This window comes from Rhinatrema bivittatum, chromosome 5 (assembly GCF_901001135.1).
Source record: "Rhinatrema bivittatum chromosome 5, aRhiBiv1.1, whole genome shotgun sequence".
NCBI classification, from domain to species: Eukaryota; Metazoa; Chordata; class Amphibia; order Gymnophiona; family Rhinatrematidae; genus Rhinatrema; species Rhinatrema bivittatum.
In genome coordinates, this window is record NC_042619.1 from 270,468,134 (window position 1) to 270,494,178 (window position 26,045).

The following is a 26,045-nucleotide window of genomic DNA, read 5'->3' on the forward strand; positions in this document are numbered from 1 at the left end:
CTTTTACTCCTATCTTTCGGTAGCCGAGGCACTGGGGATTCGCCCCATTTGCTGGCTAACTTCTCCAATTCGCTTCCGAACAAGAGAGATCCTTTAAAAGGCATTCTTGTGAGATTCGCTTTAGATGTTGCATCCACAGACCAATTCTGTAGCCATAGTTGTCTTCTGGCTGCCACTACTGAGGAAACGCCCCTGGCTGAGGTGCATACCAGGTCTGAGCTTGCGTCCATGAGGAAAGATGCTGCAGGTTCCATCATCTCACCGGTATACGTTCCGGAGTTATTTGCCTCTCTCGAGAGGAGCAAACAGGAACTTGCCACCAGTGCGCAGCAGGAAGCAATCTGCAGTACCATTGCTGTTGTGTCGCAGGCCTGCTTAAGGATGGATTCCAATCATCTGTCCTGAGTGTCCTTCAATGCAGCCCCTCCCTGAACGGGAATCGTCGTTCGCTTTGAGATGGCACAGACCATATTGTCCACTTTTGGGAAATGCAGGCATTCCTTGGTTGCTGGTTCTAGAAGGTATAGGGCTTCCAAGGCCCGACCCCCTTTGAAGCTGGCCTCCGGGGCATCCCATTCCAGGTCAATCAGTTCCTGGATGGCTTCCTTCATTGGAAAGTAGCATGAGGCCTTACGAAGGGATACCAAAATGGGGTTCTTCTTTAGTTCTGCCATAGGGTCCGTGCCAGTAATACCCAGCGTCTTCAGAGTCTGGGAAACAAGGGCTGGTAATTTGTCCTTGTGGAAGAAGCAAAGCATGGTTCCTGGAGGTATTTCTCCTTCTTCCAGGGAGTCAATCTCATCATCTGAGGTGTCTGGGTCCCTGTTAGGGAAGTTCTTGGTTAGGCCAGGCATGTCTCAAGGCATCCGACCACGGCCGGGAGGATCTTGTGCTTCCGGCAGGGGTTGAGCCTGGGGTGCACCTGGGGCTGATTCCAACTAGGAGAAGGTCCCTGGGTCCATGTTAATCCCAGGGGGGATCGGAGTAAGGGCCCCAGAGGTGCCCTCCTGTGGGGAAGCCATCTCAGAGATGCAAAGGTCCGGGGAGCTATCTTCAGTAGTTCCGGAACCATCTCCCGACAGTAAGGGACCAGGCTTTGGTTCCCCCTGCGCTTCTTCGCAATGTTGACACAGGCAGGACTGCAATTCAGGCTGCATTGCTCTTATGTGGCAGGCTGTGCAAAGAGAGTGCCTTCTAGCCTTCTTGGGCACCGGTGCCATTGTTTCTATGTGTTTGCGCACGTGCAGTTGTAAACGCAGCTGTGCCTGTAATTATGAGCACAGGTGCACTCAGTTGTACGTGCCACTATGCGCGTGTCTGTATTGGATGCGGGCAAGTTAGGCATATCGGCAGCCCAGCCTGCATGGCGCGTACCGCCGGCGAGAAGGGAAGATGGCGCCGACAACCCCTGCACATAAGATGGCGCCTCCCGAGGGTCTCCACGTGTGTGGACCCTTGCACCGGATCGGGGCCTAGCCTAACCAAGGCTGCTCAACCCGATCGGTGCTCCCTAACCTCGCCAGGACGGATTCGGTACAGCAATCTGAGCTGTGGAGACTGGAGACCTGAATTTAAAGATTTTTTCTTACCTGGTCTTAGCGCTTACCGATCGTGTGCCAGACGGTCTCTAGCTGCGGAGGGAGAGGGAATTATATTCACCACCGCACTCGTTTCTGCACCCGCTGTCTTTCAGCCACACTGGGGGGGCTAAGTCCACGCCGGGAACTGGCTACCGGACCAAGGCAAACCTCTGAGGGATATCGGAGATCAACCTCAGGAATTCTCAACTGGGGCGGGACCCTTAGGTATCACCGCAGGAGAGCAGGGCTCGATCTTCCTTAAGGTAAATTTTGTTTTTTCTTTGCTGTAATTCTTAACACTATTCTAGTGTGTGGGATAGTGTCCGCATCTGCTAGGAGATGGAGAGATACTGAAGAGCTGAGGTTACTGCAGGGGTATATCTAGAGTGATATCAGCTTTGAAATCTGACTGTCTCCCATCTGCTAGCAGAAGAGCACAATACCCATTGGTCCTGAGTCCATCTGGCTACACGCTAGGAATTTTTTTTTTTTTATTTTCCATTAGAGTCAATGGGGGAAGTAATGCAGCCTATTTTGAGCTTCAAAATTGAGGTTTTCTAATCAATTATAATGAAACTTGTAAGTAGACATCAGAAGGCTAAGAGAACTCCAAAGTACCAAGAATATGCAAAGTGGCATGAACAGACTAAAGTACCATAAAGTGGCAAAAGGGTACTAATGGCATAAGAAGAGTAAAGAAGCAGGGAAAAAAAAGGCTTTTCGAAGAGAATACTGAAGAGCTGAGGTTAACTCAGGGGTATATCTAGAGTGTAGTGTAGAGTTTACACTAAGGAAAATGAAATTATCAGGAAAGTAATTTCTCCAATAGAATGCATAAAAACAAATCACAGGACCACCCAATGTTTCCAAATGAGAGCACCAATAATAGTATCATGAATCCCCAAAGGCAGTATGAGAAAGGCAAAATGGCACAAAGAGTAGCACGAATATCCTAAGGTACCATGAAGGAGGAATGAAGCAGAAAAAAAAAACCCCAGGCACTGACAGACAGATAAAGTAACACGAAGAGTGGCATGAAGACCCCCAAGAAACCATGAGAGGTGCAAAACAGTCACCCATAATGGCATGAACACCCCAAGATGTACTGTCTGAATTATGGCAGCAAGGCCGAATGGCAGCAAGACCCCCAGGGTGCAGCATTAGGGGTATAGCAGCAAGACAGAGTGCCAGCTAGAACTCCCAAGGTATAGAGTCTAGGGTATTAAAGCGAGGCTAAGTGGTAGTAAGATCCTTAAGGTGGAACATCAGGGGTATGGGAGCAAAGCAGAATGGCAGACAACCTCCAAGTTGTAGCATCAGGAGCATGGATGGTAGAAAGGCTGTTTGATAGAAAGACCCTCAAGGTGGTACATCAGAGATACAGCAGCAAGGCAGAGTAGCATCAAGACACACAAAGTGCAGTGTCAGGGGCATGGCTGCTAGGCAGAGTGGCAGCAAGACTCTCAAGGTGGTTCATCAGGGGTATGTCAGCAAGGCTGAGTGGCAGCAAAATCCCCATGGTGTAGCATCAGGAGCAGGGCAGCTTCAACTTGATTGATACTTTGTCCTGTCTACTTGCCTACTTCTCCCACCTCAGCTGCATCCTACTACCAGGCTCAGGAATTTCTTGTTGCTATAGTTTAACTTTTGTTACAATCTCACTGCAGCACTTTTCAATGGAATATAGACTTGAATGGGAAATAAATGAATCAAAATATTTGTTTTAATTCATGGGCACCTTCCATTCGTTTCAGGGGAACACAAATGAACTGTATCCATGTATTTCAAATGAATGCATATCCCTCATAAAAATATTTTTAATTTATTCTTGTATAATCCTTCTAGCAATTCCCTTATAATTCCCCTGCACCCCTGGCTGCAAGACCACTAATTCCCTCATGCATAAGGGATATTAGATTATATAAGATAGATATATGTGTGCATTCTACAGTTATGGTGTCTCAAGTGATAGATCTTTTGTGGCATGTGAGGAAAAATTTTCATTTTGTTTTGTTTTTTATTTCATTATTCTATTTGGGGTTTTTTTGTTTCAGACCCTTTAGCGTCTGCTAAGTGGATTCAGCATACATTAAAACCATTTAGGGCATGTCAAAATGACAAAAATGAAATGAAATGACATTTTGTTGTTATTGTTCTGTCATTTCAGATGGGAAACTAAACAAAACAAAATAGAAAAGGTCATAGTTATTTCCCTGTTGTCTTAGAACACCACTATCCCTTACACCTATTGAGAATGAGAACCAATCCATTTCTGGTGATTTCCATGCAGCTGCTATTAGTGCCCACAGCCTGCTACAGATGGCATTTCAGCCATAAGATACATCACAAGATTTCTTGCTATCTGCCAGAAAACCCCAACGTCTACAGTTCAGCCAATGTGCCCATATCTGTTGTACTATGCATACGCTTAATGTATTACACAGTCTCTGTATTCTTTAGGGCTTCCATTTTATCCCTCAGGTGGTCTAGGTTTTCAATGTTTGTGCTATATTACAGAGTGAGGAGGATGAACTATGCACATAAGGCTATTTTCCTCGTCCCAATTTCAAACCTCCCATCCTTTTCTGGGCAAGATGGCCCTTGCTTTTTTGTGTTTGGCTAAATGAATAACAAATCCCAGAATGCCTTCAGCTGGCAGTAAAAAGCAAAACATTTTTAAGAAAATTGGGTCCCCATTCATAGTTTTTCCTATCTCACACAACCCTCCTAGCCTCAAAAGAGTCTGTACATCAGAAAAGTCAGAATTAATGAATGCAACAAAACTTGGAATCTAAGAGGGTAATTTTCAAAAGCATTCCCGCATGCAAGAAATTTCCTGCCCAAAATGCAAGAAAATTTATGTGCGAATGCCCTGGACTGAGCAGAGGCATTCCTGTGGGCAGAGTTGGGCGAGTATTGTGCACTTATGCGCATACATTTGAAAATTCAAAATGTATAAGCATAATTCTCCTGAAACATTTCTGCATTGTAAATGGCAGATGTAAGTCTAGGGGTAGATTTGATGGGACAATTTTCAAAGTGGACTTATGCACCTAAATCTACTTTGAAAACAGGCATATCTTATGTGCTTATCTGCAGACTAACTTATGCACAATGTTGCAAAATGACACCCTCTACCCCCCTCCCGCCAAACATAGAACCTACCCAAGGCCCAGCCAAGCAAATCCTTTTGACAATTGCACAGGAGTAACAGTAGTTGGAATCATCTGGAGGGGGAGAGTGGCCAAGAGATGGGTTGGCACAGTGGCACCAGACCATGCTGTACCACACAGTTAAACATATGCCAGGGTAATAACCCCCAAAATATAAGCACCCACAGTGCACACCAGAACAAGACCAAGTGTGACCAGAATTAAAGCAGCAGAAAAGGCCATAGCCTGAAATAATCTACTGTGGGGGGCAGTTTTCAAAGCTATGCGAATAGGTACAAAGTCCAGAGTTACTTTCCGCAGCAGACAGTGCAAGCATTTTTCCTATGGGAAATTGCCCTGGGAAAAAGTACCCCCAAAGGTTTGTGTTTTTTTCCCGTGGACACTTTTTCACTGAAAAACATGTGTAGTATTGAAAATGCAAAATTATGCACACTGTTGCCTCTCCCCTACCTAAGCCCACTTCTGATCCCACCTACTTTACCCCGTGGGTAAAAGCAGGCACGTGGTTGATCTTGGTGAGTGTTTTTTTTTACCGTGTACAGACATCCTGTTTACCCGGATAAATGGCTTTTCAAAATTACCCTGTGCACATTGAAAGGTAAAATAAATAAATAAAAGCGAGCTGAAAATTAATATTGTAGAACATTTTTCTTTTAGGATTCTGCTGGCATTTAGACACTGCTCTGCCTTCTGTGTCATGGTTTTATAACGTCACCTAGATATTAATAGATACGAAAACCAGAGATATCACCAGCAGGTGAAGACCACTTGTCCCCATTCCCTTTGCCCGTGTTCCCTTCCTGTTCTGGAATTGCAGACCCTCCTTGATATCTGGGGCTTTAGCTTCACGTCCCCTTCACACACGGAGGAATTATTTGTGCTTGCCCCGGGTTTCTTTGAATTCTGATAGGATTTCTGCCTTCACCACCTCCCCTGGGAGGACTGCATCATGTATTTGCCATCTTTTCTGTGAAGAAATACTTATTTTTGTTAGTCTTGCAGTGGCAAAGCAATGAAAGTTTGAGCCACGGTGTGGGTCCTGTGACAAGAGTGCCAGTATGAAGAAAAGCGCGCAAGGGGGTAACTTGCCGGTGTGGCGGTTACTACCCTTAACTAACAAGCCTTCATACTGTTGATGCAACTCCATCATTGCTCTCTGCTTCAACAGCAGGGGGAAAAGAGCAAAAGGGGAATTAGATTCAGACAGCAACAAACAAGGACACTGAATTTTACAGTCCGGGAAAACAAGCATGCGGGTAACTTGCTGATGCAGCTGTTACTACCCTTAACCAACCAATAGGCCTGATACTTTTGATGCAACTCCAACATTGCTCTCTGCTTTTTTGGCAAGAGATAACGGGAAATTGGACTCAGATAGCAACCAACAAGGGCCCTGACTTTAACTGTCTGGGAAACTGATAAGTATGGGGGTGACTTGTATGGCACAGCAGATACTACCATACGCTTGCTGGGCAGACTGGATGGGCCACTGGTCCTTTTCCGCTGTCATTTCTATGTTTTTATATATGTTACGTATGGGGGAGAGAGGTCTCCTCCTGACCTCCCACCAAGACTTCTGGGGAAGGAGCCCACATGATTCCCATACTGCAAAGGACTTGCACGTTCTTGGGTTGGCCAGGATGCACAGGCACAGACTGATCTTGGTGAAAAGCGCTGGGACCTGCATGCAATTGCACCGGCTGCTCTTCTCCCCCGTCCCCCATGTAGCTCTGTCATACTACTCCCGAGTCTACCACTGCCCCCAATCCAATGTCATTATAATCCCAGGCTGTAAAAGTTCCTTTCCACTAAAAAATGTTTCTTGCCTGTGCCTTATAAAGTCCAGTGGATCCCCAATATACCAAATGCAACCGCTGTTATAATGAAAACTTGGGGGCAGAAGAAGTAATTTTAATGGATACTCAAAGACTTTCTGGCTGGTTTGCACTCACTGGGGGCAATTTTGAAGCGCTCCCATTGTTTCCATTTTAAAAATTAACCAGCACAAAGTACAGCCACTAAAAAAAACCTGTGCACTTTGCACTGTTAGCCAAGCAGAGATAAAATGGCATTGAAAGCCTAATGTACATGCACAGTTTTACTTCTCTGACCTAAACACCCCTCCTGGAATGCTTCTTTTTAATTTAGCTAAAATTATGAGTGCTGCAGAAGCCCTCATTTACTTTTAACCAGATGGGGGGGGGGGGCAATTTTTACCCAGGCCATTTTCCCCGGGATAAATGGGTTTAAATATTGCCCTCTCCATGTCCAAGAAATAATTCATAACTACACTCCGGAGATAAAAGTGACATACATATTCCTGCATCCGCTTTATGCTATGCTACCTCTATCTGTTCTGGATATTTCTGCCCCCCCCCCTCTCCCTAATATTTTGAACTCAGCTTAGGAAGTAAATTGTTCTCCTCCAGTAGAAAGAACTTGTTGATACAGCAAAACACAAATGTGAAGTCACTAGAAGAAAGTTCAATTCTATTTTGCCCTTCCAGTTATGCCACTAATGTAATTATTTGGAAAGGTCCTACCGCAATGATACCAGTGATGAAGGGGGTGCTAATGGAACCCCAATACACCTCACCTGAGGTTTTGTCTCCTCTTCATCCTTGTAGTAATACAGATGTTGCCCCTTCAGCACAAAGTACCTCTGCTGCCAGTTCTTCACAATAGACCTCTGCTTCTTCAGCCAGCCAGTTTTCAGGGGCCAGTCCAGCCGGTTAGGAGAGGATGGTTGGTTAGATCCTGCTGTCTGATCGCCAGTCATGACGCTCCGAGAGCGGGCTAGGGAGAGGAAGAGAGAGGCGGGCTGACTTATGGACATTGAGGCGAAATGCTGGCGCTCAATGAGCCAACACAATGGAGAAAGAAGACCTAATGGACGTTTGGTCCCTGAACTCTGGATTAAAAACAGTCCATCATGATGCTTGCAGGGGATCAGTAGAAAAGGCAAAGACAACATCTACTGTTAGAGATTAAGGCTGCAGTTTCTTAAAGGAAGTGGCCACAGTATCTTTCAGAATATACTTCCTTTTTTTTTAATGCGTAGGAGGTTTTTTTTTACTTACAAGTAGAAAAAAACAAGACAGGCCGCCCCATTTTTTTCAATAAAAAGTTTAGCAACATAGTTCCGTTTGAGACAGTGCTGGGCCTAACAGGAACCTCCTTCCTAATATACTATTTTCACTAATAAGTACAGCATATGAAGTTTGCCAATACAGCCCTGTTTGTTCAAATCTTCTTAGAAACCATAATAAAACCCTATCAAGCCCTTACCACCAACATTCATGCTCCCTGATCCTGTCTCTACAAGTCAGTGAGGAATGCTGATCGCTCAAGTTTAATGTTTTAATAGCACTCAGAGTAGTTTTCCAAAGCCCAAACCCCTAGACCGGTAAAGGATTAAGACTGGCATGTGCTAAAGATGCTGGCTCGTAACTCAGTTGGGCAGCCGAGCTTGCAAGACTTCACGGGGAAGCTGCAGAATTCCATTTCAGAACTCAATCCACTGCTTGGCTGATGGGGTCTGATTACATAAAACTTTACTTTCTTGCCACTTTATTCTGTAATACAAATTAATTTCTCAACCAGGCATTGCACCAGGACATAAATCGTGCAGAGACTAGGTAGACCTTCAGGCCCTTATCTGTCATCCTATTTTGTGTTTTTGCGTATTTACTTAGGCACGCCTAGCCTTTTGCTACTTATAGTTTAGATTCTAACCATCTTGTCTAATTTGCTTAACAGGACTTACCAGGAGGTGCTTTCTCAGCTCATTAAAATATTCCCTGTCATGCTGCAGGACACGAGACCGATGTCTACCCAAGAAAGAAGTAAGGTCTAATATGGGATGGGACAGTGGGTGCAGAAACATTTGTTTGCTTTTCTCAATTTTGTTTACTTTTAACAATTTTTAGTGTCATCTGAACGCAATTTTTTTTGTGTTTGCAGTGGAGCTGTGTAGCCCTTGGCTTCATATATTACCATACTGAGTGGACAGCATCCCTGTGTGGGTCTAAACCAGTGATGGCGAACTCCAGTCCTCGAGTGCCACAAACAGGCCAGGTTTTCAGGCTATCTACAATGAATATGCATGAGAAAGATTTGCATGCACTGCTGTCATTGTATGCAAATCTATCTCATGCATATTCATTGTGGATATCCTGAAAACCTGGCCTGTTTGTGGCACTCGAGGACTGGAGTTCACCATCACTGGTCTAAACTAACCTAATTCTTGGCTGACAATGGGAAAGCTGATCTCTTCTGAGAACCAGCAGATGCCATAGGGAATCCTTTACATTTCCTCTTATAAAAGGAAATCTTAGAAATTCTTGTTCATCAATATAGAAAACGGCTTTAGCAAAACATATATTTGCTTCTGCTCTCAGCATTGAAGCTGAAACATCAAAGGTGTTTCACCTTCTGCACACAAGTATAATATATACCCACACCCGTGTGCCTCTCATCTCACACACTTCCCTTTCTCCCTGTTATTCACTTGCCCCACAATTCAACTATTTCAACTTAGTTTTTATCCTGCTGATCCATAGCGGGTAGAGACTGTTATGGTTTTGATGAATTTGTGAACCCCGGGCCGAGGTGAAAGATATCTCCACCCACAGGGAGGAGCCCTGTGGGCCTCACCGTGGGTGGGCGTGGTCTCAGCGCCGTAGGACACAGCTGTAAGAGAGACTTTATTAGGGAGAAAAGATAGTACATCATCCGAGGAGCGGGAAATGTAATAAACACAGTCTTTGAGCAAATAAAGTAGTCAAGATGATAATGTAGATACCAGCTCCGGTAGTGGCCCGCAGCACGGGGTAAACCAGGAGATTCCTGCAGGCTGATGGAAATACCACTGAGTGCAGATCCGGTAGTGGGCCGCAGCGTGGGGTATGCAGAGGAAACTGTACTATAGATGCCAAGGAGGCAGAGGTCTGTGATACAGGAATCAGGCCGTAGACTTTGTAAAGATAGAGCAATATCCTGAGACACAGAATGAGTAGCGTAGACAGGCTGAAGAACGGTAGTGGCCCGAGGGATGGGGTACGCCGTGAATCTTCAGTGAAGTTGATAGAAGTTGGAGAATGTACTCACACAAGGAGTCCCAGCAGATATACCCGAGGAGCGGGTCAGGAAGTCCTAGGCAGGAGGGACCTCCAAGGAGCGGATAGCCAAGACGCGGAAGAGCCCCCGAGGAGCGGGTACTCAGAGCGTCCAAATGCCAGGAGGAGAGTCTGCAACAGAAGATCCAAGTTAAAGCGGATTTAACAAGCGAGCGAATTCCTTGCTAACTAGTCTTAGCAATGGGCCAGTCAGTATAAGTACACTAGAAGTGCTGACGTCATCGGGAGGGGACGCCCCCGAGGTTCCTGCCATGACGTATACATAAGGAAGCCCTGCGCGTGCGCCTAAGTGATGCCGGAAGTAAGATAGTGGTTGGCAGCGCCCACGCTGTCCCGGGGAAGCCAGGGAAGTCGGCGTTGGTTGGCGGAGGCCGCCATTCTCCCAATGATTGACGGTGCAGGGAAAAAAAAAAGAGGTGAGCATGAGAGGTCGCAGCTGTCTGCGACCGATGGGCGCAATAGAGACCTTTGAGCCTCTACCAAGAAGTTCAGTTCAGTATACTCTATCATTGTCTTACCCATCAGCTCTGAAATCCCACAGGCTCATGCCGGTAGCACCAATATTTTTTTCATCATTCATGAAACAAGAACCCTACAGATTTTCTAAGCTTACATTTGATGTTTGCTAGCCTTTTCGGATAGAACATTCCTATAGAATAGATGAAGCACATCCTAAGAATTTTTTCCAATAGAAAAAAAATGTGAAAAATTCTTTAGTGCATCTGGCCCAAAATACTGCTGCTCAGATTGGATTTTGGTTTATAATGATTGAGTTGGGGTTGAACAGTGTAGCATGGATAAAGGGCAGATTTGCAAACACAGAAGACCAGCCACCCCACACCAGTTCAGATTCCTAGCTCACAAATGACCCATGGCCTCATAAAGTCTCTGTTCCTCTGTGACAGCCAGAGGTATATGAAAAATTATGTACAGGAGTAAACCTCTGCAGGATAGAACCAACTACCCTTACCCGAGTTAGTTTAGCCCATCCACACAATCACTAACCCAGATTAGCTATAACGGTTCTCTATATTGCCAACTGTGACAGAGCCCACAGAGCTGAGAGTACCCCTAGCTAGTCAGGTCTTCAGGTAATCCACAATGAATATGCACAAAATAAATCTGCATTTACTGCCTCTAGGGCATGCAAATCCATCACATGCATATTCTTTGTGAATATCCTGAAAACCAGACTTGCTAGGGGCATATCTGAGAATTTTTGATTTCCAGTCACCCTGAGATTGTTGTGGATTCCAAAACTAGGTTTGAAATTGGGATGGGATATTTATTTTTATTTATTTTATTTAAAAGAACTTGTTGCCCGAACCCTCCAAAGTGCGGGGTGGGTTACAATAAAAACATTCACAAAAAAAAAAGTGAGCATGTGTCTTCCTCTACATACACATCCTTCTGTCGTCCTCTACCCTAGGAAGGGTAGAGGAAGACACATGCTCACTTTTTTTTGTGAATGTTTTTATTGTAACCCACCCCGCACTTTGGAGGGTTCGGGCAATAAGTTCTTTTAAATAAAATAAATAAAAATAAATATCCTCTCATACACACACATTCATATGTTCACTTTCACTCCTCTCATCCTCCCACAGACGCACTCTCATTCACATGCTCACTTGCACTCACTCCTCTCATCCTCCCACGGACACTCTCACTCACATGCTCACTTGCACTCACTCCTCTAATCCTCCCAGACACACTCACTCATATACTCACTTGCACTCACTCCTCTCATCCTCCCACAGACACTCTCTCACTCACATGCTCACTCGCACTCACTCTTCTCATCCTCCCACAGACACACTCTCTCACTCACATGCTCACTTCCTCTCACTTCTCTCCCTATTCCACATGTAACCCGTGGGTTGAGGCCCTCACTAAGGAGTCAAAGGGCTATCCTTAGTTTCCAGGGATTAAGATGTACAAACTCCCTATACTGTCCTTAAACCCCTCTGTTTCCAGGGTTCCTGTTTGGGGGTGGGACCTGAGTATTGTTTAAAAATCTTTAAGGCTCAAAGTAACAATTGTGCTAGACAATGAACATGGGTCCAACATAACTTTACTGATATTTGATTTTAAATAGAAGTGAATGACAATATACAAGTCCTTGTTCAATGCAATCCATTATATACTTCCAATAAGTCTGTGACTCCTGATTATCTTATCTAGTTTTTTCTTTCTATATATAAAATACTATTTATTATACACAATTTGACACACAATATCACCAGTCCTTAGTCGTTTTCAATCTTGCATCTTTACATCCCTTCTCAAAACCTAAGGTCATCAAATCAATGCATGCTTGAAATTCCTTCTCCCAGACTCACCAGATTAGCAGCTACGCAAGATCAAGCCTTCTCAATTGCGGGTCCCATCATTTGGAACTCGATTCCTCCATCCATTAGATCAGTACCCAGTGCCAAGGACTTTAAGTAAGCTTTGAATAGCTACTTATTTAATTAGGCATACCAAGATATCAGCAAAAGAAAATTGGTTCTTACCTGCTAATTTTCGTTCCTATAGTACCAAGGATTAGTCCAGAGAAGTGGGTTGTGTATCCCTACCAGCAGGTGGAGTCAGAGAACAATTAGAACTTTGGGCACTGCTACATAATGAGAGTGACATCTGCAGTCCCTCAGTATTGACCTGTACTCAAGCCAAACAACCAATACTAACAGGCAAAGGGGCGACCAAAAACCACTGTACCCCACTTCGCCCCAAGACAAGAGAAGTGGGATGTACCCAAGCCACCCTACACTGGGCGGGAACCCAAAAGACCCGTGCGTAGAACACTTGCACCGAAGGACGCCTCATCAGAGGCCTTAACGTCCAAGCGATAATGCTTAGTAAATGTGTGCAAAGAGGACCACACCGCCACCCGGAAGATCTCCTGAGGTGATAGCAACTGACACTCCACCCAGGAAGTAGCCTGAGCCGTGGTGGAATGAGCTCGGAGACCCAAAGGCACTTGGCGGCCGTGGACTAAATATGCTGAAGTAATAGTCTCTTTAATCCATCGAGAAATGGTCGCTTTAGACGCCTTGCCCCCTTTCTTTGCACCCCCGAAAAGAATGAACAAATGTTCGGAGCATCTGAAGTCATTGGTAACCTTTAGATAATGCGATAAGACCCGACGCACATCCAAAAGAAGAAGATCCTTGTCCTGAGGCGACCCCCTGGAACCCTGCGGGAACCCTGGAAGCTCCACTGTCTGATTAACATGAAAAGCCGAAACCACCTTAGGAACAAAGGAAGGAACCATGCGTAACGTCACCCTATCGTCGTGAATCCGCAAAAAAGGGTCACGGCACGACAGGGCCTGCAATTCAGAAATCTGACGCGCCGAGCAAATGGCCACCAAGTACACCATCTTCAAGGTTAGATCTTTCAGGGAAGAGGTGCTTGGAGGTTCGAAAGGAGCACCACAGAGCACACGCAATGCAAGATTTAAACTCCAATCTGGACACACCGCACGGACGGGAGGTCGTAAATGTTTGACCCCCCTTGAGAAATCGAACAATGTCAGGGTGTGCTGCAAGCAAACCATCGGCAAATTTTCCCCGCAAGGCTCCCAAGGCCGCAACCTGGACCCGAAGAGAATTGAACACCAAACCCTTCTTGAGCCCTGTTGCAGAAAATCCAGTACCAGAGAGACCTCTACCGTTAAAGGATCACAAGAGCGCTGATGACACCAGGTCTCAAAGAGCCTCCATACCCTCACTTAGGCCAGGGAAGTCGATGGATGTCTTGCCTGTAATAGAGTGGAAATAACTTGTTCAGAATAACCACTCAATCGTAAACGTCACCTCTCAAAAGCCAAGCCACGAGAGAGAAGCAATCCTCCCGATCCGAAAAGATGGGACCTTGACGAAGGAGATGCGGTAGATGAGCCAGCTGCAAAGGATCCTCTAGGGTCAAGCGAATCAGATCTGCGAACCATGGGCGGCGTGGCCACTCTGGAGCCACCAGCACCACCCTTCCGGGGTGGGGTTCTATGCGACGGAGAAGCCGACCAATGAGGGGCCAAAGGGGAAAGGCATACAACAGAATCCCTGCTGGCCAGGGGCACACCAGAGCGTCGAGACAGACTGAGCCTTGTTCTTTTTGACGGCTGAAGAAGCATTCTGTCTTCGCATTCTTCCGAGTTGCCATCAGATCCAACTGTGGGACCCCCCCCATCTGGCACAAATGCGGTTCCATGCTTTGGGAGACAGTTCCCACTCTCCCGGGTCGAGTTGTCGCCTGCTGAGAATATCCGCCTGCACGTTGTCCACGCCTGCGACACGCGATACGGCAATTCCCCCGAGATGAAGCTCCGCCCAAGCGAACAGAAGACTTGCTTCGAGCGCCACCACGGGACTTCTCGTCCCGCCCTGTTGGTTGATGTAGGCCACCGTCGTCGCATTATCGGAGAACACTCGAACCATGCGTTCCTGAATCCAGGGTAGAAACGCTTGTAGGGCAAGACGTACCGCTCTTGTCTCAAGATGATTGATGGACCACAAGCCCTCTGTTGGAGACCAAAGCCCTTGGGCGGATCTGGTGTCGCACACAGCTCCCCAACTTGACAGACTCGCATAGGTGGAGAATATCAGCCAATTCGGTGGGTTCAAATCCACCCCCTTCTCCAGATTGTCGCGCGAAAGCCACCATGTCAGACTGGTTTTGGACTCTGGAAGCAGAGACAAGGGTAGATGGAACTGCTCAGACACTGGACTCCACCGTGACAACAGCGCACGCTGTAGCGGACGTAAGTGGGCGAACGCCCACGGAACCAAGTCTAAGGTGGACGCCATGGATCCCAGCACTTGCAGATGATGCCACACAGTGGGTGTTTGTCTGAGAAGAAGTGCCTGTATCTGGCTCTGCAACCTGGCTACCCGATCCAATGCCAGAAAGACTCTGCCTCACAAGGTATTGAAACGGGCTCCCAAATAGGTCAGCTCTTGGGTGGGTTCCAGGTGACTCTTCTGAAGAGTGATGACCCATCCGAGCGATCTCAAGGTGAACATCACCATGCGAACCGATCTTTCGCAGTCCTCCCTGGTCTTGGCGCGAATCAGCCAGTTGTACAGGTATGGATGGACCAGGATCCCCTGCTTGCAAAGGAAGGCTGCTACCACCACCATGACTTTGGTGAAAGTTCAAGAAGCCTTCGTCAGACCAAATGGAAGGGCCTGAAACTGGAAGTGTTGTCCCAAGACCTTGAAGCGTAGAAACCTCTGGTGACATAGCCGTATTGGAATATGCAGATAAGCCTCCGTAAGATCCAGGGATGCAAGGAACTCCCCCGTCCGAACAGCAGCCAGTACCGTCCACAGGGTTTCCATGTGAAAACGAGAGATTCGGAGACAACTTTTCACCTTCTGTAGGTCTAGGATGGGACGAAACGTGCCCTCCTTTTTGGGAACCACAAAGTAAACCGAGTAACGTCTCCCCTCTTCTGCCTCCGGAACCGGGACAATGGCCTGTAGCTGGAGCAGGCACTGCAGGGTCTCCCGTACCGCTTCCTGCTTGCTGCGCGAGGCCACGCGGGACTCCATGAACACCTCCTGCTCGGGACGTGAAAACTCTAGAGTGTAGCCTTCTCTGATCACCTCCAGGACCCAAAGGTCTGAGGTGATCCTTGCCCATTCTGTGTAAAAGCTGGACAATCTGCCCCTGACAGCTTCGACGATGGAATGAGGACTCGTGGCTTCATTGGGAGGGTTTACTACCTCCTGTCCCGAGGTGTCTAGAATCCCGGCCAGGACGACGACCCCCTCGAAAGGACTGTTGCCGTCCTGAGGTCTGCTTAGACATGGAAGGCAAGGAATACCTGCCAGAACGAAATCGGCAAGAATCCTGAAAATGCGGCCGCAAAGGAAACACCTTTCTGGTTGGCCTTTTATCTTCCGGCAACTTATGCCCCTTTATTCTCCGAGTAGCTTTACCAACTGCTCCAGTTCCTCACTGAACAGGAGCTTACCCTTAAACAGGAGGTTACACAGCTGAGATTTTGAAGACCAATCCGCTGACCAATTGCACAGCCACAGCAGTCGGCAAGCAGCCACTACAGAACCATAATGCATGCTGAAGTTCGCACTAGGTCGTAAAGCGCATCTGCCTCATATGCAATGCCCGCCTACAAACAAGCGCCCTCCAAGGCGGCAGCACTTCCAGCTCCTGTAGTGGTGTTAGAGGCCTGAACCCAGCACAAACATGCCCTCTGCATGAGGCTGGCGCAGATCGTGGCCTGAAGACTCAATGCAGCCACTTCAAAGACTCGCTTCAACTGGATCTCCAGCTTACGGTCCTGCATATCTTTTAAAGCGGCAGGACCCGCTACCAGAATAGTGGTCTTCTTTGTCACAGCCAAAACCGCCGCATCCACCTTCGGAATTTTCAGAAGATCCAAGACATCTGTTGAAAGAGGATAGAGCTTGGCCATAGCTCTGCCCACCTTGAGCCCCGCATCCGGTGCGTCCCACTCGCGGGTCACCAGCTTGCGAACCTTTTTAGGCAGTGGAAAGGACGAAGTGGGCCCCCATATTCCGTCAAGAACCGGATTAACCCCATCACTATCCGATTCTTCCTGAGAGATCTTAAGCCCCAGAACTTCCAACACCTGGGGAATAAGGGGTCGTAGTTCCTCCCACTTAAAAAGGTGGACCACGCTGGGATCATTCCCTTCTGTGGGTGGCAAATCATCATCATCTGCAGCATCTTGATCAGGTCCACAAGATCGGCTCAGGTTCCACCAAATCTGGAACCTGAGCCGAACCCGGATCCAGAACTCCGGAGGGTGGGGGAGGGATCTGGGGCCCCTGGGGACCAGCACTTTTCCCCTCAGGCCTGCTGTTCCTCGAGTCGACCCTTCTTGAACGGCGGCTCAGAAAGACCCACTGACTGAATTTGCCTCCTGAAGCCCGCCTGCTTTCTGGCCAGGAAAGCCTGGTGCATTAACAAGACAAACTCCGGCGAAAACCCCTCCGGATCTCCATCTGCCGGAATGGGATCCTGAGGAGCCAGTTCACCCAGTCCCCCAGCACTGTCCTACGCCACAAGGGCTAAGACTGGAGGGGATGCCTCCTCCCTTGAGCCTCGGCATGAAGACCCCCCCCCCCCCGTCCCGGGGGAAAGGCTCAGGGCCTGACTAACTCTCCATCCCTAGGAAGGATAAGGGAGGGAAAAAAACAAAACTAAATTCTGCCTTCGCGCCCACATGCCTGACAAAGCGCGGAGAGAAAGCAAGGGCCCCTTGAAAAAACCGCACAACCACGTGGCCCAGGAGCTGAGGGGAGGAACGGAAAAAATAGAAAAAAATGGTGTGCTGCCAGCGGTCCAATATCGGGAAGGAGCAAGGCCGCGATAACCTCCCCCACTGGAGCTGAAGAAAAAAATGTGCGCCGAAACTGAGGCGGGATAAAAAAAATGCCGACAGGCCCACTGCAATGGGTCGCGCTGCCGAGCGCGGTGAGCTGTGCCAAAAACTGGCCGGCGAAGAAAACCCTTACCCCATCCCTTCAGAGCAACCCGGAGCCCCGGGAGTAGAGGAAAGAGGGCCGAAGGGCTGCCAAACAACCCGGAGTGCCTGCAAGGCTGGCTGTCCTAACCAGTCTCCTTACCTCAGCTCGAAACCACAGAGGAAGTCTCACTCAGTTTTACTTTTTTTTTTTTTTTTAAACTTTACTGAGTCCTGTAGAGCAGAGAGGGTCGAAGGAGCAGCTTTGGGGGAGCAGCCACGGATGTGAGTAACCCGGAGCCCCTGGTCTTCACACTCCGAGTGGTAATGGACGAAACCCAGACGGAGGTAACCAACCCCCCGGACGTCTGGCTTTGACTGGGGGATGGCCCACGAAGGTGCCTAACACCTCAGGAAGCAATCCTGAAGAAAAAAACCCGGAGAAAAAAAATCTAGCTAAACTGAAAAATTAACTAAGACTGCAGGTGCCTGTCTTCCAGCTGCTGGAGTCAGAGAAATACTGAGTGACTGCAAGTGGCTCTCTCGTTATGTAGCAGTGCCCAAAGTTCTAATTGTTCTCTGACTCCACCTGCTGGTAGAGATACACAACCAACTTCCCTGGACTGATCCTTGTATGTATAGGGAACCGCTAATGTTTTCCCAGCCCTGCCTCAGTCGTCTTTGGCCAGATTTATTATTCTTTTCTAATTCTTTTTAGATTTTATTCAGTCCAGATTGATTAATGCGGTGTCTTGTTCGCAGTGCTCAAATTGTACTTCTGTCATTTGTCATATGTATTTCATATGAATGTCTTTGCTTTTTTTTGTGAATGTTTTTATTGTAACTTGCCCCGAATGTTGGAGGGTTCGGGCAACAAGTTCTTTTAAATAAAATAAATAAAAATAAATATCCCATCCCAATTTCAAAGCCAGTTTTGGAACTTCCTCCCAAACTGGTGGACATGTTACTTGAATTAGTCTAAATGGCATAATTCAAAGTCCTATTTCTCATACTTTGATTCAGATGTCAAGAATAGGCTTCTCACTTCTTAGCCAAACACCTCCCAGAATATCCTGAAGATATTGTAGAGATTAACACCAGATTAGGAAGAAAGGACGACTGTGGCACCAACGTTCTACTACTCCCAAGAATGAAGATCCATTCCTTACATGACCTCTGAAGGGTCACTAGATCTCCATGGTTGAGAAACTCCTCTGAAAATGCCTCTCCCATTGATGGCAACTAAATTCCCTTGGTCAAGGGGAATTTAGTTGACTGGTAAAGATAAAAAAACAGTCTTCAAAATCCAAATAAAAAAAGAAAGAAGGGTGGACAAAAAGCTTCCTTCAACGAAAATGACATGCGAGACCAGAAGGAAATAACATTCCTTAAATTTGGGAAAAAGGCACCTCTTCTACTTTTTCTATACTCAGGCTTTAATCCCTAAGGTTCTTTCCCAAAAAGAAGAGAAGCAAAACCGATGCAGGAACAGCACCATCCTGCCACCTGGAAAAGCTAACAAAAATCTACACCCTCTCTAGATGTTTCCCTCTTTTATATCAGTAAGAAACAACCAACACAGTAGCCCATAAAGGGAACTGTAAACCACATGGAATACGTTTGTCTCTACATACCCTAGGTATGGTCTTCTTAGCGAAAACCCAATAGGGTTATCTACACACAGACACCTGCTCACTCATTCTCTCTCTTCCCCCTGCCCTGAATCTACCAGCAGCAGCAGCTTCCTCCTTTGGGCCCATAATGCCAACAGGATGACTCCTCTTTCTGCCAGATACACGGGCTACACAGACCCTGCTTCTGCTTCCGCCTCCGCCACATGGCCAACTGCTCTCTTCCTTCTTTCTACCACACACACATGCTCCCCACTTCTGCCCACCCACATGAGCCCAATGGCTTCCTCTTCCTACCAGGGCTGTTTCAGCTGCAGGCTTACCAGGCTGGTGCTCGCAGTCCTGGAAATTCCTTTGGAATTTCAGAGTCTCCAGGTCAAATCTGGAGAATTCCCAGGTAATGGTATTGCTAGGGGGGTACTCTAAAATAAATACATACAAATAATACAAAATAAATACTCTAGAAACAGTTTTGAGAAACACTGCCATACAGCAAGTCTTGAGAACTATTCTAGAGGAGAGTGTCAGGAATCACGTAGTTCAAGTGCTCACCAATTTGGCAGTTCTTGAGCTTCTCTAAGGTCCCACATACTAAGTATTTTTTCATATAAACGGGAGAAAACGTTTAGTACATCAGGGTCCCAAAGTTTGACAAACCAAAGGCGTGTCCAAATCCAGTTCTCAAGAGCCACAAACAAGCCTGGTTTTCTGGATATCCACAATATAACACAGATTTGCATACACTGCCTCCATTGTGTGCAGATATATCTTATATGTACTGTATTTATTATGGATATCCTGCAAATCAGGCATGTTTGTGGCTCTTGAGGATTGGAGTTGGCTGCCCCTATGAGGTCTTGTCTTTTCTTGACTGATTACTTCCCTCCAGGTGAGAACCTCAAACTGTTACTTTACCACAGTATCAAATGTGCCCCTGTAAGCAGTTTGCCCTTCATTTGCATGCATTAGTGGCTTCAGCTGGTCTGAGTGCCCCCAGTGTCAGGGGTCTCATCCAGACTCTGCCCTGTGTGTGATGTCACTGTAATATCAGTGTGTTAAGGAGATGTACTACTCCCTATTGGGAGGGATTCAGAGAGTGCATAAAAACAATACTGCAACCACGTCATGCAGCAGGCAGAAGAGAGGATTCCAAAATATGTAATTCTGCAGGATATCCATCTCCACATGGAGTGTATTATTGTGCCTTTCCCTCCACAGGGAAGGTTTGGGGAGAAAGAGAGAATTGTTCCTGCTCAGGAAAGGTGGCTGGAACCTGGACAGAGGCTGTCCAGGCCTTCCTGAAAGGAAGATGGCCCAGAGGGAAGAGTCCTGGGAGTACAGAGTGTGTTAAAGAAGTTTCTGAAACCAGAAGAGAATCTGAGGCGCCCCAAAATGGGGGATACTATAGGAGAACTGCATGAGTGAAGCAGGGTAGGTGTCAAAGGAGAGGCGTCCTAGTTGAGAAAATCCACAGAGTCCAAGACTTATCAAGTGATTCAGTCAGAGGGCTCAGAAGAGGCCCAAAGTGAGAGGAACTGAGAGGTGAAGAAGTGTCTGATACTCAAAAGATGCTGGGAAGGCCCAGGGTGGAAGGGTGCCTGTCCCAAGGAGTTTACCTCTTTAGGAAGGAGTGTGATTTTGTTGCTGTTTGGTGTACTCTCAGCTTTGCATTTTGTTTTCCCTGCCACCAGTTATCAGTAAAAGACTTGTTCTGAACAGCTTTGGCGTGAAGAGTGATCCTTGATGTGATTGGACTGGTGTGCAGAAGAGCCCCAAAGCGAACAATACCCTAAAGGCTTTGAAAAAGACTCTTTTCCCCTGTGTGCTGGAACCCCAAGCAGGTCATGGGGCCTTGTGTGTTCCGTGGTCCACCCCGCCCAAGAGCTGACTGGGATGGGGGCTACATTTCTTACATTTTAAGCTTTGTTTATAGCAACACTATGGAGGCTCGAATGATAAAAATCAGTAGGCAGTTGCAATCTAAGCATGAACCACGGAGTTCTCACGCAAGGTTTGAATTTCAGTAAAGTACAACAGCACTGTTCAAAATAGCAGAAAGCCTGAAGCTCTTTAAGCACTCCTCAAATTCTAAAGGCTATTAACAATGCATCTCCTGCTGACCAGCTGGTAAATTCATTGTGTATATCCTGAAAACCTGACTGGCTGGGGATCCCCCAGGACAGGTTGCATCAGCTCCGCCCACAGCACAAGGACCTTATACTGTGCTCCTGCCAGCCCGCACAGGCTGGAAGGAGGAAGATGCCTCACGCCACACTTGCATGGGCCCTTACAAGCTGTTGTCATCAACCTGCATAGGCCAGAAGGTAAAAGTGTGCTTGCACTGGCCTGCACAAACCAGAATGAGGCGGTAACATGCAGTTGCTATCCTGTCAACCAGCACAGGAGAAGGAATCTGAAGCAGGTCAGCCACATCAGATTAACTAAAGTGGGGAGGGGAGGGGAGGAGGAGAATGCTAGGCTTACTAGCCACTCTCTGGATTTGATACAGAGATTCCAGAATTGCAAAGGAATTGCTGGGTCTCTGTGCCAACACTGCAAAACTCCAGATTATGATGCTCAAGTACCTGCATGGGCCCAGAAGAGGAAGTCACCTGGGCCTGTGCAGATAGCAAGAGTGGAGAGTTGGCTTCATAACTGGAAGAAGGAGCAGGGGCAGCGCAAAGAGCAGGAGTGGGAAAACACTGGCTACGCAAACCGAAGGAGCAGAGGTAGTCCGCGAAGCAGGAAGATGGAGCTGGTGCAGCATTGGCCCATGCAGCAGGAAAGCAGAGTTGCTTACCTGTAACAGGTGTTCTCCGAGAACAGCAGGATGTTAGTCCTCACACATGGGTGACATCATTAGATGGAGTCCAGCACGGAACTTTGATCTCAAAGAATCTAGAACTTTTAAACATGCCCTACTGAGCATGTGCAGCTGTAGTCATCACCCTGCCCCCTAGGCAGAAGACCCTCAGTCCATAATATAGCTAATATATAGAGAAACCAACTCCCAGGGGAGGCAGGTGGGTTTCACTTGTCCTCGGAGAACATCTGTTACAGGTAAGTAACTCTGCTTTCTCAGAGGACAAGCCGGATGGTAGTCCGCACAAGTGGGTCAATCCAAAGGCTGTCCGAGCAGGAAACCGCACCGTACTGAAAGCCTTTTGCCTGTCAGGCAGTCGACTCACAAAGGGGTCCAGGCGGGAAAAAAGTTGGGTTCTACAAAGAGAAACTATAGAAAAGACTGAGATACAAAACCCTGATGTGTAGCAGAGGCACCTAAGGCAGGGGAGCGATGCGAGTGACAGAAAGAAACATACTCCGCATCACGGAAACATACAAGCAGGGTTTCGGATCAGTAATCCCCGACAATAACGGTAGGTCTAGAATCTCCTGGATACAGGAAAAAGTCTAGAGATGTAAACAAGAGAAAGACTCTTGGACGAAGACCACAGTTTCCTTCGGTGTTCGAAGGCAACCGAAAAACCAACTGGGACCCAAAAAACTCCCCAGAAAGAAACTGCGGTCCACTGACATCTGAAGGACAGAATGTCTCTGCATGTTTGGCTAATAGGCATAATGGGCAGAAAACCCAAGCATCGCTTGGAAGAATCAGCAACAACGGCAGGGTCTGTGACAGACCCTATGTGCCAAAGCATCAGACATAGCTGACCAGCAGGACAGCATCAAGAGTTTCAGGGGATGAAAGGAAATCCTTGAATGGGATCGCTAACCCAAATCCCCAAGCATGGAGATACGTTAGGCCTGAAGTTCACACACACACTGCAACCTATCAAGGGCAGGCTATCCATCCATCTACAGGATAGTTCAGGTGAGCAGGAAGACCTTTTGGGCAACCTAGTGAAGTGAGAAAAGCTAAAGACAGTATTGGCCAGAACTTGGTGAAAATATAGGGAAAAAGTGGTGTCTCTTTCCCTGCAGGTATACACTAAGATATACTACAAATGCCTTAGTGTTTCCTCCCCTCCCCCAGACATTCCAACTGGAAGTCGGAAGGAGCGAAGAACACAAGGAGGCAGACCACCGGTCTGCCGGGGTAAACATAAGTCACTAGGTTATACAACTCAACCCCAAGCGAATAACTCGCTGCTGATTCCAATAGGGAGTTACCCACTGAGATAGAGCCCTCAGCCCTGCTTGGAACAGCTGAAGCTGAGAGTGAAATCCACTAGGAAGAAATCCAGAAACACTCCACCAAGAGACAGGAAGCCAGAGTGCTGCACGTGCAAACCCTGTCGAACAGGATTTCTTCACCGGCCTAGAAAACCTAAAGGTACCAGGGCAGGGCAAGGGCGATCTCGGAAAAAAGTTGCCCGAACCTGGCTTAAGTATTAATATCTCAGCCATGATAGCATATACTTCCCCCAAGGAAGCACATGGTCCAGTAAATGGAATAATCATTGTATGAACCAGGACTCCCCTGTCCACAGACAGGGTTATCTCTAAAATGGGGAAGTATAGCTTGCAAGCCACTGCAACTAAAGAGCAGCACCTCTGTTGCAGGGTTCCTCAACCCCCAATTCCCTCAGCTATGGATATGGTGATAGGTTGAAATGCACACTTGCCAATTAGCTGAATTAGAACCCTCCTCACTTGGGTCTCGCAGGCAAGAATGACTGGCAATAGTTGTCCTTATCAAAAAACATCCATTGAGCTCAGCAGGTATCAGAGGACAAGAGAAACCCCCTAATCTTCTCTGGGGAACTACTCTGGAAAGGCTCCCTCGCAAAATAGACCTGCTGTGCCTTAGGACAACCTAAGGAGAGTGCTACTCAGGGGTGGAATGGCCTATCGGGGGATTGGGCATCCCCCGGTGGGCCGGTCGCTCCAGTCACGTGGTCTGCCGTGCGCGGCCTTGACAGAACCACACTCAGCAGACCACTTGATGTGTCCTGGGTGGCGAATTCTCGGGCCGGTCTTCCTCGGGAATCAGCCACTGGTGCTACTGCTCAGCCTGCTCTCAGATCCCACAAGGAACCAAGAGTGACTGCCAGTCAGCAGTGACATGCCTTCTCTGGGAAATGGAGAACGAGAAACACCCCTTGCAGGAGTGGACAACCAGGCATCCAGAGGGGAACTCAGAGTTGCCCTGGAACCCAGTTGAATCTCTCCTTCCTGAAAGGACAGAAAAGCCATGGGAATTGGGGGCCTCCCAATCCCAAAAAACCTGCCAACTCTCCAGTTGAGAGTTGAGACACAATCACTGATCGCTGAAGTTCAGAATTGATCAATCTGCCACTGGCAGCCACCCTCGAATGGGAAAGGCCACCACGGTAATCAACAAAGGGGCTCCAGCAAAAACGGTCAGATGACTGCTGCTGCAGTTCCCCGGCCCTGGCATACAAGGTGATACACCGATTCAAAGAATTGAGACTCCGGTTCAGCAATAAACCTGCCAGGTACAGAGCCCCAGGGGCTTCCCCACAAAGGAAATTTGTGACACAGAAGGGGGGGTGTCGAAAAACATATTCCTTTTCTAAGGACGGAAAAGACTCCAGTCACTACCCTCCTGGTATCTACTCCCCTTAGGGTTCAACCAGGAACGCCGTCCTAGGTCAGTCCTATGACTGCAGCGCACAACTTGTTGTGCTTGCCATGAAAGGAACACAAACACACCATACAGTAGAGGGCCACTGGAGAATAGAGCCCTCCATTTTAAATATATATTGACCAGTATTCATACAGTGGTATCTTATCCTATGGATGGCGGCACACCTATGACCCCGACTCGCAATGCTTGTGGGTAGAATCCCATGGCACAGAAAGGACCAAGCACCACTTGCTAGAGTAGGTGGCTGTGTGTTTCCAAAAGGCAAATCACAGTGTGTGATGACAATGCTCACAATGCTCCCCAGCACTTTGTGGTACAGAACTGATGAGACAATGGCAGAATCCTGGCATGGCTCAGAACTGTACAGACAGGGAGAATGCCATCTGCTATCACCCGAGGTGCTTGGAGTAGATCCCTTGCCGTTCCTGACTACACATGCTGCGCTCCACTGTCACAGTAACTCCCAATGGAGTGCAAAGGAACAGTGTGATGTCGGTGTCCCCAGTACCACTGGGGCTCTGGGTATGGCATGATGGTGGATGATATTCTATGGCGTTGCCCCTCCAGAACCTGATAACGCTCCAGGGGGCTAGACAAAGCCTTTGAACTGCATCAGGAATGGCTCACCACCATTTCCCTCATGGAACAACAGCAGCAAAGTCCATGGCGATCAACAGTGCCCATGGTGCTCTGTGGTCGTGTCCTGCTGCATCTGACGGCATCCACTGGTGCCCACAGTGGTGACGGTGCCCACACGGCACCTAGCACTTTCACGGTCACCAACGATGCATCACATCAAGGACACCAAACAATAGTGCACCCAGGGCTTGGACAGCTCTTGACCGAATCTTGATCAGTTCAACAGTATATAGCGCCATAGGCATTCACGGACCTCAACAGCCCAGCAACATCAATAGAGACCAAGCTACCCAGAGGAACCAATGACTGCCAGCACCATCGACTGTTCTCCTTGGCTCACCTATCTGTCATAGAATGTCGATGCTGCGAGCTCGATGGTGTCCCTCACCAGCTGCTATGGCTGATGATAGCCTTGCTAGTGCTCACTGACACCAATGGTACACAAATCCAAGCAGGGCCTCCAATACCCCCCCAATCCCAGCGGCTCAGGGTCCCCCGAGATCATCAGCATCCATGGTGCCCAATAGCCATAGGTCAATGATGGGACATCACAATGTCCCTCAGTGCCCTATTGGGACACCCCTAAGAAGTCTCGAGGGCACCATATCACTGCGCCTGGATGCCTTGGCATATCAGGGTGCCTTGAGTAAATGGCATTTGATCTGTTCAAGGCCAAAATGTCTGTCACTCGAGGGCTTCAATGGCACTCGAGGGCTCTCAAGAGCCTTGGTGGTCGACAGCCTCGGGGACGACCAGAGGGCTGAATGGCAATCCCGGTGCCTCATTGGTGGAGCTCGACATTGTCGAGAGCAGCAACGAAAGGCATTGGTGGTCAACATGCCCGATGGCTTCCATG

At 47.7% G+C, this 26,045-nt stretch overlaps 1 protein-coding gene across 4 annotated transcripts in view; it reads right to left on the reverse strand.

The window, feature by feature from the left end:
- Positions 1-26,045, reverse strand: part of ARHGAP25 (Rho GTPase activating protein 25) — a 125,401-nt gene that overhangs the window by 53,548 nt on the left and 45,808 nt on the right. For 2 of the 4 annotated variants that reach the window (XM_029604039.1, XM_029604038.1), the window contains exon 2: positions 7,350-7,549. In XM_029604039.1, the coding sequence (XP_029459899.1) occupies positions 7,350-7,532 (183 nt within the window). In that variant the 5' untranslated portion in view covers positions 7,533-7,549. Of the gene's footprint in view, positions 1-7,349; positions 7,732-26,045 lie in introns of those variants that run through there. The other 2 variants (XM_029604037.1, XM_029604040.1) reach the window with 2 other exon arrangements.